This window comes from Dipodomys merriami, unplaced genomic scaffold (genome assembly GCF_024711535.1).
Source record: "Dipodomys merriami isolate MVZ:Mamm:240054 unplaced genomic scaffold, mDipMer1.0.p SCAF_25, whole genome shotgun sequence".
Taxonomy (NCBI): domain Eukaryota; kingdom Metazoa; phylum Chordata; class Mammalia; order Rodentia; family Heteromyidae; genus Dipodomys; species Dipodomys merriami.
In genome coordinates, this window is record NW_027203937.1 from 2,718,108 (window position 1) to 2,732,190 (window position 14,083).

General features: G+C 39.1%; 1 protein-coding gene across 2 annotated transcripts in view; it reads left to right on the top strand.

The window, feature by feature from the left end:
• Nucleotides 1–2,661: 2,661 nt before the first annotated feature.
• Nox4 (NADPH oxidase 4) overlaps nt 2,662–14,083 on the top strand; it is a 201,111-nt gene continuing 189,689 nt past the window's right edge. For both annotated transcript variants that reach the window (XM_070034807.1, XM_070034808.1), the window contains exons 1-2: nt 2,662–2,734; nt 3,370–3,465. In XM_070034807.1, coding sequence (XP_069890908.1) covers nt 2,678–2,734; nt 3,370–3,465 — 153 coding nt within the window. In that variant the 5' untranslated portion in view covers nt 2,662–2,677. The remainder of the gene's footprint in view (nt 2,735–3,369; nt 3,466–14,083) is intronic.

Here is a 14,083-nt window from a genome sequence, read left to right on the forward strand (position 1 = left end):
GGTATCCCTTTTTGGCTTGTGAAAGACAGTAGCTACTTTTATTACACAGTGTGGTTTAGAGAAAATGCTATTGTAAAGAATATTAATAAGCGCTCTTCTATGACCCCACAGTAGCTGTAGTCTTGGGTATGACACAGAGTGGTAATGTTTTTGTGAATCAATATAAACAGGTAGCAGCCCTTTCTATATGGCTACAAAATAATAGCATTGATTACAATAATCAGTATTTGTGTTGCATTTTATTATTTTACTAAAATACTTCAAAGAGTGTCTGATATGGGTTGTCTATCTGTAAACCACTAATACAAATTTTTAAGTTTTTTCAGGATTAGTTTACTTATTGTATTAAGTCAGAGTTTTGTGTACTATCACTTTTTTTGTTTTTCCAGCTTCCTTTTTTTTCCTAATGTCAGTCTTAAACTCAGAGCCTGGTGCCTGGTGATCTCAGTATTTTATTTGCTCAAGTCTGACACTCTATCATATGAGCCATTACTTCCACTTCTGCAAATAGTTTTTGATATTTTTCTTTGCCAGTAGTGGGATTTAAACTAGTACCTAGTGCCTGCAAGGCAGGTGCTCTGCCTCTTGAGCCATGTCCCAGTCCTGAATTTATATGTATACTACATAGCAAGATCTGTTCCTGACTCATAGCAGGTATGTATTTAGAGTTGGAGTTATTATTGTTTTGTCTTTGAAAATTGTCTTTTATTCTATTATAATTAAATGCTTTCTATTTCTCCATACATTGCAGAAAACAATTACTCCATGTCAAGCAATGCCTTTGTGCCATCTGCTGATTGAAATTACAGCTTCAGGAGAACTGGGGTAAAGAGAATTTGACCTTTTCCCATTGGTAACTCTTCAGGCTCTTCAGGTGCTTCTTTGGTTACCACACAGTCAATAAAATCACAGTGTTATTTAGAAATAATCTTTCCTCTATGAAGCTTTGGAGTTGTTTTCAGGATTTGACCATGCATGAGACAGGAAGATCATCTATTAAAAGGAGATGACAGACTATTGGAAAGAAAATTGTGTGAAATTAACTTGGACTTCAAAGTCATGCATTCCAGGTTATTCAAAGTGAATAACAATTATTAGTTAGGTCATTAAATTAATTGGAAGTACTGTGTTGAGCAAGGACAGAATGACTTTCTAGAGCCTCCTCCTCCTTCTCCTCTTCCTCCTCCTCCTCCTCCTCTTGGCTTCACACTCTTGCTTGGCTTTTCTAGCTCAAGGCTGACACTATTTCACTTGAATCCCACCTCCACTTCTATCTCTTTGGTGGGTATTTGGAGAGAAGAGTCTCACACACAGTTTTTTCTGGGCTGGCTTCAAACTTTGATCCTTATATCTCAGCCTCCAGAGTAGCTAGAATTATAGACAGAAGCCACCTGCTGACTATGAAACTTTACTTTTAATTACACCCCAAGCTAATGTGAGAAGGAGGAAGAGGAGGATGAAGAGAAGGAGGAGGAGAATAGAGAGGGAGGGAAGAAGGGAGGGAGGAAGAAAGAAAAAGAAAGAAGAAAGAACGAACAAACGAAAGAGAGCGAACAAAAGAAAGAGAGCGAGAGAAAGGAAGGAAAAGAAAATAAAAAATAACATGAAAATCCAAGCCCAAGATTCAGTCGAGCCAGATAATCTTTCGTCCCCCTTATCACTTGTTAGTTTTTAAGGTGTAGTAAGCTGTGTTTTGATTAACCTTATTGAATACTAATTATGCACCTTTCTTCTCTGCGTGAGTTTTGTCCCCTTAGTATGCACAGGGTAAGGTGTAGGATTGGCACCCTCATCCTTTCCTGGGCTGCTCCACCAATTTGAGTAATTTTTTTTTTCTTTAACCAAATAAACTCTGAGAATAGAGAGTAAGAGTCAGGTTCCTAGAGCAAATCTGAGCCTTCCTAAAATTCCTGAGAGTGACTTCAACTGCTTAACCATTCCCCTTTGTCCTGGACTCTTTTATCTGCAGACTTCTGGGCTATCGGGAACCTGGCCCGGGTGGGGTGGGCTCAGAAGGAGGGGAGTGTGGGTAGGCTTGGTTTGGAGGTGGGACAAGCAGCTGATGACGGGTGGGAGGAGGGGGACGCGAATACACACAGGCCACTTCCGGCTCACATTTCTTTACCAAGTCTCTTTAGGTGGAATGTTCATTTTCTTTTTCTTTTTCTTTTCTTTTCTTTTTTTTTTTTTTTTTTTTAGGGGAAAATGAGCAGTTGAGAAACCCTAGGTGTGTGCGCGGGCGAGCCAGTGACGGGCGTCTCCGCGGGCCGTAGGATCGATCTTTGGAGCTGGGCTGGCCGGGCTGGAGATCTGGGGAGGGTCGCGGACACCCGAACCTTAGCCACCGCCACAACAACAGACTTGGCCAGACAAAGGGGCCGGAACGGCGGGGCGGGGCGGGGCGGGTGGAGGCGCTGGGGCCGCGGGGCGCTGCCCGGAGCGCAGCGGAGAGGACACCCCGCCCGGACGGCCGGGCCCGGCCCCGCGTGCTGGCCCGGCGCCCGCCTCGGCGCGGCCCCGGGCTCTGACTCTGCCCCCCGCCCCCCCCCCCCCGTCACCCCCCACCCCCCCGCAGGCTGCGAGCTGGAACCGCTCTCCCTGCCGGCCCGGGGCGCAGCGGCGCAGACGGCGCACACAGTGCGGGCGGCAGCGGGCGGGCCACACGGCGGCGGGCGACATGGCCGTGTCCTGGAGGAGCTGGCTGGCCAACGAGGGGGTGAAGCACCTCTGCCTGGTAGGGTGGCGTGTGCCTGTCCCGCCGAGCTTCGATCCATCCTCCTAGCGCGCGCGGGGTGGGACGCTCGGGCTGGGAAGTTTAGTCTCGAATGCCAAACTTTGCAACTAACAAAACTTTGAATGCGGTTAAATCCTAGGCGACCATCTATATGGACCTCATCTTCCCAGACTTCCTCTTCTCCTTCCCTTCGGTGCACGGGAACCTCTCCACACTCGAATGGGAGAGCGGATGCGGAGGGTGGGGAGAGGGGCTCACTTTGGGGAACTATTTTCCTATTAACGCTTCAGACCAGGTTGTTTGCTTGCTTTGCTCTTCTCCCCCATTTGCTTGGGACAAAGGTGAAACCACTAATTTCACTCTAGACCTGCTTTGTACTGAGGAAGTCACTTGCACATTACTGAGGACACTTGTTTGCACCCAAAGGCATCCTCTCAGGTGGAGGAGCTGGGCAGGGCTGGGACAGGTGTCCTCTCTCAGGTTTGGGATTTCTGGCTCCTGAGAAGGCAGTTTCACAATTGCTAATTGAGATGGCTTTCTAAGTACCAGGTCCAAAAAAGCTGACTTGCTTTATCCATCAGGTGATTATTTCTCTTTTTAAAATTTAATTTTCTCTCTCTTTTTGTCTGGCTCAGCTCATTTGGCTGTCCTTGAATGTCCTGCTTTTCTGGAAAACCTTCCTGCTGTACAACCAAGGGCCAGAGTATCACTACCTCCACCAGATGCTGGGCGTAAGTGGAACTGGTGTGATTTGGTGGAAGGGGTTGAATGGGATAGGCTTGCTCAGTTATTCCATGCAACAGAAAAAACAAAAACAAAAAACATTGGTTGGCCTCAAAAGGGATAAATTGTCTTTATTGTTATTACTATTATTTATTTATTTATTTATTTATTTTGTCGGTAGTAGTGCTTTAACTCTGGGCATGGGCGCTGTCCCTCTGCTCTTCAGCTTAAGACAAATGCTCTACTACTTGAGCCACAGCGCCACTTCCGATTTTCTAGTGTTTTATTGGAGATCGACTTTCCTTGTCTGGGCTGGCTTTGAACTGTGATCCTTAGATCTCAGCCTCCTTAGTAGTTAGGATTGCAGGCATGAGCCACTGGTGCCCGGCCATTGATTAATCATTTTTACACCTGCCTTGGTTCTAAGAACCAAAGGTAATTTCTCACTGTGTTTCTGTGTGTCTCTGGTTATCTCTGTTTCTTTCTCTCCCTGTCTGTCTCTGTCTCTGTCTCTCTCTCTCTGTCCCACTACTGGAGCTTGAAGTCAGGGTCTGGGTACTCTCCCTTAGCTTTTTCTCTGAAGGCTGGTTCTCTACCACTTGAGCCACAGTTTTACTTCGGGTATTTTGCTGGTTCATTGAAATAAGAGTCTCAGGGACTTCCCTGCACTGGTCCAGATTTGAACCTCAATCCTTAGATCTCTGCCCTCAAAGGTAATTTCTGCAAGAGTGAAATGAAACGAATGACTCTGCCATATGAAGGTATTGCTACCTGAAAAATGTTGCCAGTTTTGAAAGGTGCAGAATACCCTGAAGTGTTTTCCTCACTAGGAGAACCAGCTATGACAGGCTTTTAGCGAGCACTTGCCAAGCTTTTCAGCATGCCCCCAAGCTTCTGCATATGATGTCTGCTATGTTCTTTTTTCACTGACTGTTCTGGTTCTCAACAAGTACTTGTCTCCTGGGCTTATTCATCTTGGGTGATTCTCAGCTGCTTGTCTAGATTAGTGGCTAATTCTATTTCTAATGTTCTGGTATGAGAATGATATGCAAAACTTCACTCATATTTCATGTTGTCACTTCTCTTTTCTCTATTTCTTCCTTTCTGTCCTCTTCTTACCCTTACCTCATGACAGTTTTTCTGAGGACATCACCCTCCCTCCCTCCCTCTCTCCCTCCCTCCCTCCCTCCTTCCCTCCCTCCCTCCCTTCCTTCCTTCCTTCCTTCCTTCCTTCCTTCCTTCCTTCCTTCCTTCCTTCCTTCCTTCCTTCCTTCCTTCCTTCCTTCCTTCCTTCCTTCCTTCCTTCTTCCTCCTCCCCACAGCTACTCAGACTATTGTGAACTATGCCAAGCTAGAACGGTATAGTTGTAAAGTCCCTGGCATATTGAAAATACAAACTTGAATAAATCAATTTATCAATGCAAAGCATACAGAGTAACATCTTCCCCTGATCTTAAGCTGTCTACAATCTAATGGAAAAACCAACAAGTTAATTGTAATTTGATAATCAAGTTAAGAAAAATTTCCCTAATAAACTCATAAAATCTGCTAATCTAGCATTCTTATTCTGTTTTCTAGAAATTCACATTTAATGAGAGCTAATAAATTGAAAGACTTTTGGTGTGGGATTTGTTTGATTTATGGCATAACATCTGATTTATTACATAGATTGATGAGCAACTTAAGAAAACTCGGAAATTATAGTGGCGAAATGTGTTCAGGATTAGGAGGTGTTTGTATTACTACAAAACAGAAAGTTGTTGCAAAAATATGGAAAGCTATAAGTGGGCATTGTTAACATTGGATTTTAGCTCTGTCACACAATATAATGTAAAATAATTTTTTTTGTGTCATTCCTGGGGCTTGAACTCATGGACTGGACACTGTTACTGTGCTCTTTTGCTCAAGGCTACCTACCACTCTACCACTGGAGACACAGCTGCACTTCTGGCTTTTTGGGTGGGTAATTGGAGATGAGTCTCATGGTCTTTCCTCTTTCAGCTGCCTTTGAAACTTGATTCTCAGATCTCAGCCTCCTCAGTAGCTAGGATTACAGGTATGAGCCACAGGCAGCCAGCTGATTATTACTTTATTTACTGAAAATTATGATGGGAACTAACAAGTTTTTTTTTAATGAAGTTGGATAGTTTGACTTTAGGAATTCAACTTCACATTTATTTTGATGACAAATTAGGTAATATGAAGATTACACAAACGTGTGTACCTACACAGGCATATGGGAAAGAAGCAGATTGACCAAGAGGAAGGCAAGTGAATATTATTTTTACTGGGATAATGTAGGATCAATCACAGTGAATGGACATGCAAGCTATCTAATCAGGATTCAGAAGTGTTTTTGATGATAGTGGGTACCATCGATGATACCACATTGCTTGCTAACCAGGCACTCTACATTTGAGCCACACCTCCAGACCTTATTTTGTCTTGGTTTATTTGTAAGGTAGAATCTTACTCTATGCCTAGGCCAGCTGAAGCTATAGCCTGAAATCTCCTTCCCCCAGTCCCTGCCTCCCAAATAGCTAGTATTGACACACTTGAGCCATTGAGCCTGAGGTGGATCCAATATTTTTGATGTCTTCTTGTTCAGAGGACTGGTTTTCCTTGTTCACTTTGTCTTGAAAAGATATTCTAAACTTCTTGCTTTCCAGGAATTATGTCATGAATATTCTAGTTATTAGTTCATATGAATAAGTGTGACATAGATATTTCAATCTATGTATTAGGGTAATGATAAAAGAATGCTTTCCTATTGGATTTAAAAAGGCCATTTGTTTTAGGCTTACCTTCCCCAATCTTATAGTGATTGTGGTTTGGTTTCATAGAATAAGGACTCATAATGCTTTTCAAGTTACAGACATGTAAAAATCCTGTAGAGTACATAAGTTAGAAGTATCTTTTAGGTGCATTTTGGGTTCATGAAACCATGATGGTTTTTGAAGTCAGTCTGTCTATACCCTTTTTAAACATTCATTTTTGGAAACCATTGGATATAAAGGTTGCTATTATTTATCTGTAGAACCTATCCTTAATTATGGCAAGAAGGATCCATAGAGTCTATCTTTCTTTTTAGTGCTCCTACTGGGGCTTGAACTCAGGGCCTGGGTGATGCCTCTGAGCTCTTTTGCTCAAGGCTAGCACTCTACCACTTGAGCCACAGCTCTACTTCTATCTTTTTGCTGATTAAGTGGAGTTAATTGTCTCACTGTCTTTCTTGGCTAGGCTGTCTTTGAAGCACCCAGCTCACAAACTATATCTTATTTGCAGGAAGACAGTCATTGAGAAGAAGTTAGTTCTAACTAATTGCCTATTCTTTGTGATTTGCTCTGGAAAATGATTTATTCAATTATTTGTACCTATTACATGCCAGACACTTTACAAGTATTTTATTTTAGCTAGAAAACCATTCTACTTTCTTTATTGTTCATGACACAAGTGTTTGAACTGAGTTTTGTACTTGCTAGATATGAGCTCTTAATTGAGCCATACTTCTAATACTATCTTCTTCTGGTTATTTGTGAAATTGATTCTTATTTTTTCCCCAGGTCAGCCTGGAATGTCATCTTCCTATTTTATGTTGTCCACATCCTATTTATGTTGGTATGACAAGTGTTTTTTACTACTCCCAGCTATTGTTTGAAATTCGATTTTGAGATTTTTTTTTTTTGCCTATGCTAGCTTCAAACTTTAAACAGCTTTCCTCTCTATTGCCTTCTAATCCTTCCAAGTAGCTAGGATTACAGGTGTGCCTATTGGTGCTCATTTCCCTATTTTACATATCAAGAAATAATATACATTTGTTCAAGTATCTTTGGATGGTCAGTATCAGAATTAGAATTTGAATATAGTTTTTCTGCCCTCTGCTTTTCTCTCATACAACATGTTTGTGCCAAACCATTTCATTGACCTATCTCAATACTTATAGTACCATTATTATGTTTATGATTATGATTATTATTATTATTTTATCATGGTTACTATACAAAAATATAAAGCCAGAACTGGGCTGTGGTGGCTTATTACCCCAGCTACAAAGGAAGATAAGATCTGGAACATTGAGCTTTGAAGCTAGACTGGACAAAGTAGTCTGCAAGTCTCCATCTGCAAAATAACCAAGGAAGGAGGCATGGCTTTAGATGTAGAGTACCTGCTGAGCAGGCAAACCCACCAAGTCTGAGGCTCTGAGTTTTAGTCCTCATACCACCAAAATTAAATACAAACAAAAAACAAAAAAATAATGTAAAACATAAAGTAAAAAGAATCCAGAGGTATTAAGTAAAAAAGATTAAAGCTAATATATCTAAATATCATTTTGACATGCAATCATTATTTTTAAAAGGCTGTCTTTTACATTATTATTTTATGCTAATATTTGAAATGCCATGTGCATTTTAATGCTTATGCATATTACAGTTTATTAATTTTTTAGCAGAAATTCCTAATCTGTTTAGATGTATCTTTACAAGTTAAAATGTAGTTCCACATATCCATTTTTCTAAACATGTTTCAAGATCATCTAATAACACCTTTAAATTTTAAATTAGGAGTTATATATGGTAGTGTGCCTTTGTAGACCTAGCTACACTGGAGCCTGGAGCAGGATGATCACTTGAGCTCAAGTGTTTCAGGCCATTCTAGGCAATTGTAGTAAGAAAGCAAACAAACAACAACAACAAACCACAATTAAAACTAGCTAAGCACTAGTGGCTCATGCTGGAAGTCTTACCTACTCAGGAGGCTGAGATATGGAGAAATATGTTTTGAGGCCAGCCTTGGTAGATAAATTCACGAGATTCCATCTCCAAATTAACCAGCTGAATAAAATAGGGTTAGATGAGTGGCTCAAATAGTAGACCATCAAGGTAGCATGCTCTAGGCCTTGAGTTCAAAGCACACTACAACACACACACACTAAAGTTGATAAGCTTAAAAATTATAACAATAATCATAGACATATTTCATATTGTGAATGGCCAGGTTTACCTAGTGATTTCCATTTTGGATTGTTCAAGTATGGACATTATTGGGAAAATCTTATATTAAATGGCCATATGAACTTCTTATTTTGCATTAAAAAGGACAACTAGAAAATGAGATAAACTAATCAAAGACTGGCTATTGGTAATTATCCTCTTCCCCCTGATATTGGATGAGAAGTGTGGTCTAATTGACAAATTATAAAAATCTCTCAGACTTCTGCACATCTTCTGAGCTTTTATTAGCAGAAAATTGAGGGGAACATTAGTACTTAGTACTGTAATGAATGTCCATTTTTTTGTTCTACTTGTTTTTATACTAGAATAAGGGTTAAACCTTACAATTTTTCAGGGAAAATAATCTCTGAAGTGGCAGAATATTAAGTAAAGGATGAATATGTTTTTGCAGGAGTTTTTCTGTTGATTGTTCCAGGGCTTTTACAGACCAGGAGGCAGTGCAATCATGGTTGGTTTATGTCTGGGTTAATGTACCAGTCAGATTATACATTTCAAAGATGTTTACTTATATCATGCTGTGAGTTTTGGAGCCTTAAAATTGGCTAAGAGGATAAACAAAGTCCTGAGGGAAAGTCAAAATTCACACTCATACAAACAAATTACACAATAACTTCATCTACCTTCCCATGACAATCTTTTAAATAAAGGATTTCTTTTGTTACTTAGGATTAAATATGTTTTGATTTTTTTAGAAATGGAAAATATGGTTAATTTAATGGAAAATATTAATGTATTTTAAGTAACCCGGAGAAATTTCATGCTTTTCAAAAAAAAAAAAAAAAAGGAAGCAGTGAGCTGGGAGTATAGCTGGGTGGTGAGGATCTTGACTGGCATGAATAAGACCCCAGTTCAGTCTCTAGCACTGAAAAAGAAGAGAAATGTTTAGGCACTCTAATCCTAAATCCTGCCTAGGAAATCCTCATATTTATGATTGCTCATTTTGATATATTTTGACATTTAAATAAGACGATATTTAACAGAAACATTTAACATGAGAAGAGTACTTGATTCAATGTCTTAATTTCATTCCTTTTTTCCCTCCCCAAACCAATGTTTGTGTCTAACATTTAAAATTTCAATCTATTTTTTTCTCATGATGGGAGTTCTTTTTCTTTTGTTTCTTTTACTTTTCTTCCATCTCCTACTCCTTTTCCTTTGTCCTCCTCCTTCTTTCCCCTCCTCCTCTTCCTTCCTCTCTTTTCCTCCTCTTCTTTCTCTTCTTTCTCCCTTCTCCCTTCTTCTTCTTGAAAACCTTTCCTCACAGATTATATTAGATCTATTGCATTGATGTGATTGTATTTTCCTTTGGAAACTATTATTTCGATACTTATTATTTGGAAGAAAGTTGTAAGCAGTTAGGTTCTTCTAACTTCCAAGTCAAACATAGTAATGAAAACTCTCATTAATCAGTATCCTTTAGAAACATTTACCAATTCTAGTTATTCTCTCATGAGTCGTAGGCGTTATTACCATAATATTTTACAGAGACAGAAGTCTGATGTCATGTGAACTGCTTAAGGTCAGAATTTGGTCTCAAGATGAATGGACCTATGATTTTAAGTCAGTTTTAGTTTCTCAGCTAGCCTGGGAAGCTTTGATCTTGAATATATGCTTCCTGTGAATTTCAGAAAGGATTTAACTATTAACTCTTTCCTTTTATCGCACAGACTATGAAAGTCAGCAGCTAGAATTATGTAGGCATGTATTATGTTTTAATTTGGGGATATTCTTAGCAAAGTGTTATTTTGTTTTGTTTTGTTTTTCTTTTTTTGGGGGGGGGGTCCGGTCGTGGGGCATGAACTCTGGGCCTGGCCACTGTTCCTCAGCTCTTCAGCTCAAGGCTAGCGCTCTACCACTTGAGCCACAGCACCACTTCTGGCTTTTTTTTTTTTTTTCTGCTTATGTGGTGCTGAGGAATTGAACCCAGGGCCTCAGGCATACAAGGCGGGCACTCTACCACTGAGCTACCTTCCCAGCCCCTGTTTTGTTTTTCTTCTTAACACTTTACTAGTTCAGTTTTCTTCCTGTTTACTGACAGCCAAGTTGAGTCACATTACTTTGATGAAATCACTTAACAATTTTTATTTATTTTTAATATGTATTTTTAATTGTACAGATACTGTACAGAGGGGTTACAGTTACATGAGTAAGGTAATGAGTATACTTCCTATGGAGCATTGTTACCCCCTCTTTGTTTTTCCTCTACCATTCTTTATTCATCTATAAGAGATAGCAATTCACAGAGTTTTAGAGTAAGGAATTTTGATAGATTTAGTTAGATTTCTTTTGCATTTTCCAAAATAGAAAAATAAAATTGAAAGACTTGATATCTACTACCCACTGAATTGGTGGATTTTTTTCTTTGTTTTGTCTTTTGGTTCTCTCCATATAATATCAGCCTCCTATAATGAAGAGACAGAAACATGAACAAAAGGACATTAAACTCCACTCTGTGTAGGCCACATGCTATGGCTTATTCTCATTTTAATGTGAAAAGATTTTTTAAAAATGTCTAGCAATTAAAAAGTTAAGAAAAAAATCATTGACTTACCCTCAAGATGAACTGTATTTTAAGTAGAATAGTTGTTGTTGTTTTTTTAAAATGTTTCTGTTAGCTAACTTGTTAAGAAATTTAGGAGATACAGTATGGTTTTATTTTATTTATTTCTCATTCTGCTAGCTCAGAATTCTAAGGTTAGTAGTTAACATCTCTGTTATATTCCTACTGTCTAATTCCTACTGTTCTATTCCTACTGACTAATTGGAAGTTGGAATGAATTTTAGATATTTTTAAATCTACCTCCTGCATTTTGTTATGGATAGTATTAATGTCAGCAGCAGATTGTATCAATGAACTTTGGATAGATAGTATACATTAGACTGATAGGTGTATATTGATTGTTTATTTGTTTATTCATTAATCCCATGGAAGAGGTTTTTCAGCTTTTTGTTTTGCAGCTGAGTGACTGACTTAGGAAATAATTTGCTAGTTAGTGACAGAAACAGGGCCTATAACCCTAAGTTCCTGCTTCTAAAACATGTATATTTTTATTATTGTATTTAAAAAATTGGTTGACAATTACAAGATTATGTGTATTTATTGTGTGCAATATAACATTTTGAAAATGTATGTTATTAAATAGTTACATGGAGTTATCATATGTATTATCTTACATAATTGCTCTTATATAATTTTGATACAAAATCATAATTGTATGTGTCTTACATAATTCCCTCAGTTTTTCATAGTGAGAACACTTAAATCTATTTTCTGAACACTTTTCAAGACTATAATACATTGTTATTAACTATAGTCACTATAATATATGATGAATCTCTTGAGCTTGATTTATCCTCAGTAACTGAAATTCTGTATCTTTGATCAGCCTCCCCCCAATCCCATTCCACCCCTTCTATCCCTGGCAATTTTAACTTCTACCATTGTGTTCACTACGCTATCAAGTTAGTTTTGTGAGAGTCCACAAATACATGAGGTCATGTGCTCTTTGCCTTGTGTACTTGGCTTATTCTCTTCAACATGATGTCCTCTATATATATTCGTGTTATATGGAGCAAATCTCCATTTCTAATATAGAATATGATCCCCTGTATGTTATTTTATGTTGTTTTCAAATTCACTCATCTGTGGGCAGACCTTGTGTTGTGACCATTGCTCAGAAGCTCACGGGTTACTGTACCCATATTGGTGTCAGGTTGAGCCATATAAAATGTGTGTGTGTGTGTGTGTGTGTGTGTGTGTGTGTTTGTGTTTGTGTGTAGTGATAGCAGAGCTTGAACTTGGGGCTTAGCATTCCTGCTCAGCTTTTTTACTCATAAGTGTTGTTCTACCACTTAATCCACTCTTCATTCCAGCACTTTTGCTGGTTAATTGGAGATAGGAGTCACAGAATTTTCTGCCCAGTCTGGCTTCAAATTTGGATTCTCAGATTTCACCCTTCTTAGGATCTAGTATTATATGCACAAGCTACTGGTGCCTGATGAAATAGGCATTAGGAGGCACCAAAGACAATCAAATATTAGCCATTTCATATGACTCAATAGAATAATGACTATCACCATTTTTCAGTCACACACAATGTACCAGATATAGTGGCTTCAGCCATAGCAACAACAAAATGTTTCCTCAAAATTTTGGAGGGTCAAGGTCACGGATGAAAGTGAGAATATGATAAGTTCCTTCTTAGCGCATCTCTCCTTGATTCATGATAGCTCTTTTCTTCAGTCATTTCACATGGTCTTCCATCTTCGTGTGTCCATTTCCTCATTTCCTCTTCTAAGGACACCAGTTACAGGATTCTGGACTATTCCAATGATGTGGCCCTGGAGAGTCACATTTTGAGTTATTGAATGATAGTACTTCAGCATATGCATTTGTGTGTGTGTGTGTGTGTGTGTGTGTGTGTGTGTGTGTGTGTGTGTGTGTGTGTAATTCGGTGTGTAACATCTGCTAGATTTCTTAGCCTTTCTCTGAAAATTGAGCATGGGTTTTGGGAATAAGGATGAGATTAGCAGGATTCTATTCTCCTTAACTGAAGAATCCTAGCCAAGCACTAGCCTTCCAGAATGATATTGCACAAGAGTTCTACCCAGGCCCATTTAGGAAAGTGTTTTGATGTTCCAGCTCAGTTATTTGTAGAACTTTAGTCTTAGTGTTACCCTGCAACTATTTTGAACATTGCTCTTACATAACACTTTGCTTCTACCATGCCCTCATAAAGAAAGTTAGATAAATTAATACCCCATGAGGAATAGTACCAATATTTCATTTTGATTGCTTCAATCTTGGCTTTCAGGGTATGACTTCAGGGAACTGACATGGAGTCTTGGAGGAGGGAGATAATGAACATAATGGATACTAAGAAGTTATGTAGTCTTTTTCACTGCTAAGGCTGGTAATAGTAGTCATGGATGTGATCATCGTTGTCATGGACACTTTCCCCAGGGGAGCGCTCAGCCTGGGAGGGATGAACTTGTGGAACTGTGGTATTTTACAGGGACATGAGGCATTATTCTTGTCCATTCACCTCACCTAATAGATGTTCAAAGTCTACCTTCCTTCCTCCCTTCCTTCCTTCCTTCTTTCCTCCCTCCCTCCGCCCTCCCTTCCTGTCATATTTGCTTTGAAATCAGTCCCTCTTACTTGCTAAGCAAGATCTCTATCACTTGAATGACACCTCTAGCTCTTTTTTTGCTTTAGCCATTTTTCAAGTACTGTTTTGCAATTGTGTCTATGGCTGACCTTGAATGATCATCCTTCCAATATCTATTTCTCCAGTAGCTGGAATTTTAAGCATGGGCCACCATAATTGCCATTTAACTGTCTTCTTTAAGATATTTCTTCTTTAAGACTCAATGCACAGTTCAATATGAATGGTAGATATTCAGACTCCTGGGCAGCGTTTCTCTATGTTCACTATTCTAGACTTGCTAAGACTTGAACTTCTTAAGATAATTTTGAAGAAGGAAATCAGTTGATTTATTGCTGTAAAGGTTTAGTTTTTGGAGTAATGAAAATGTGAGTTTAAATCATCCTTCAGGTATTATTCTTTTGTGGCTCACACACGAATTTTCTAAGCCAGAGTCTAACTGGTCT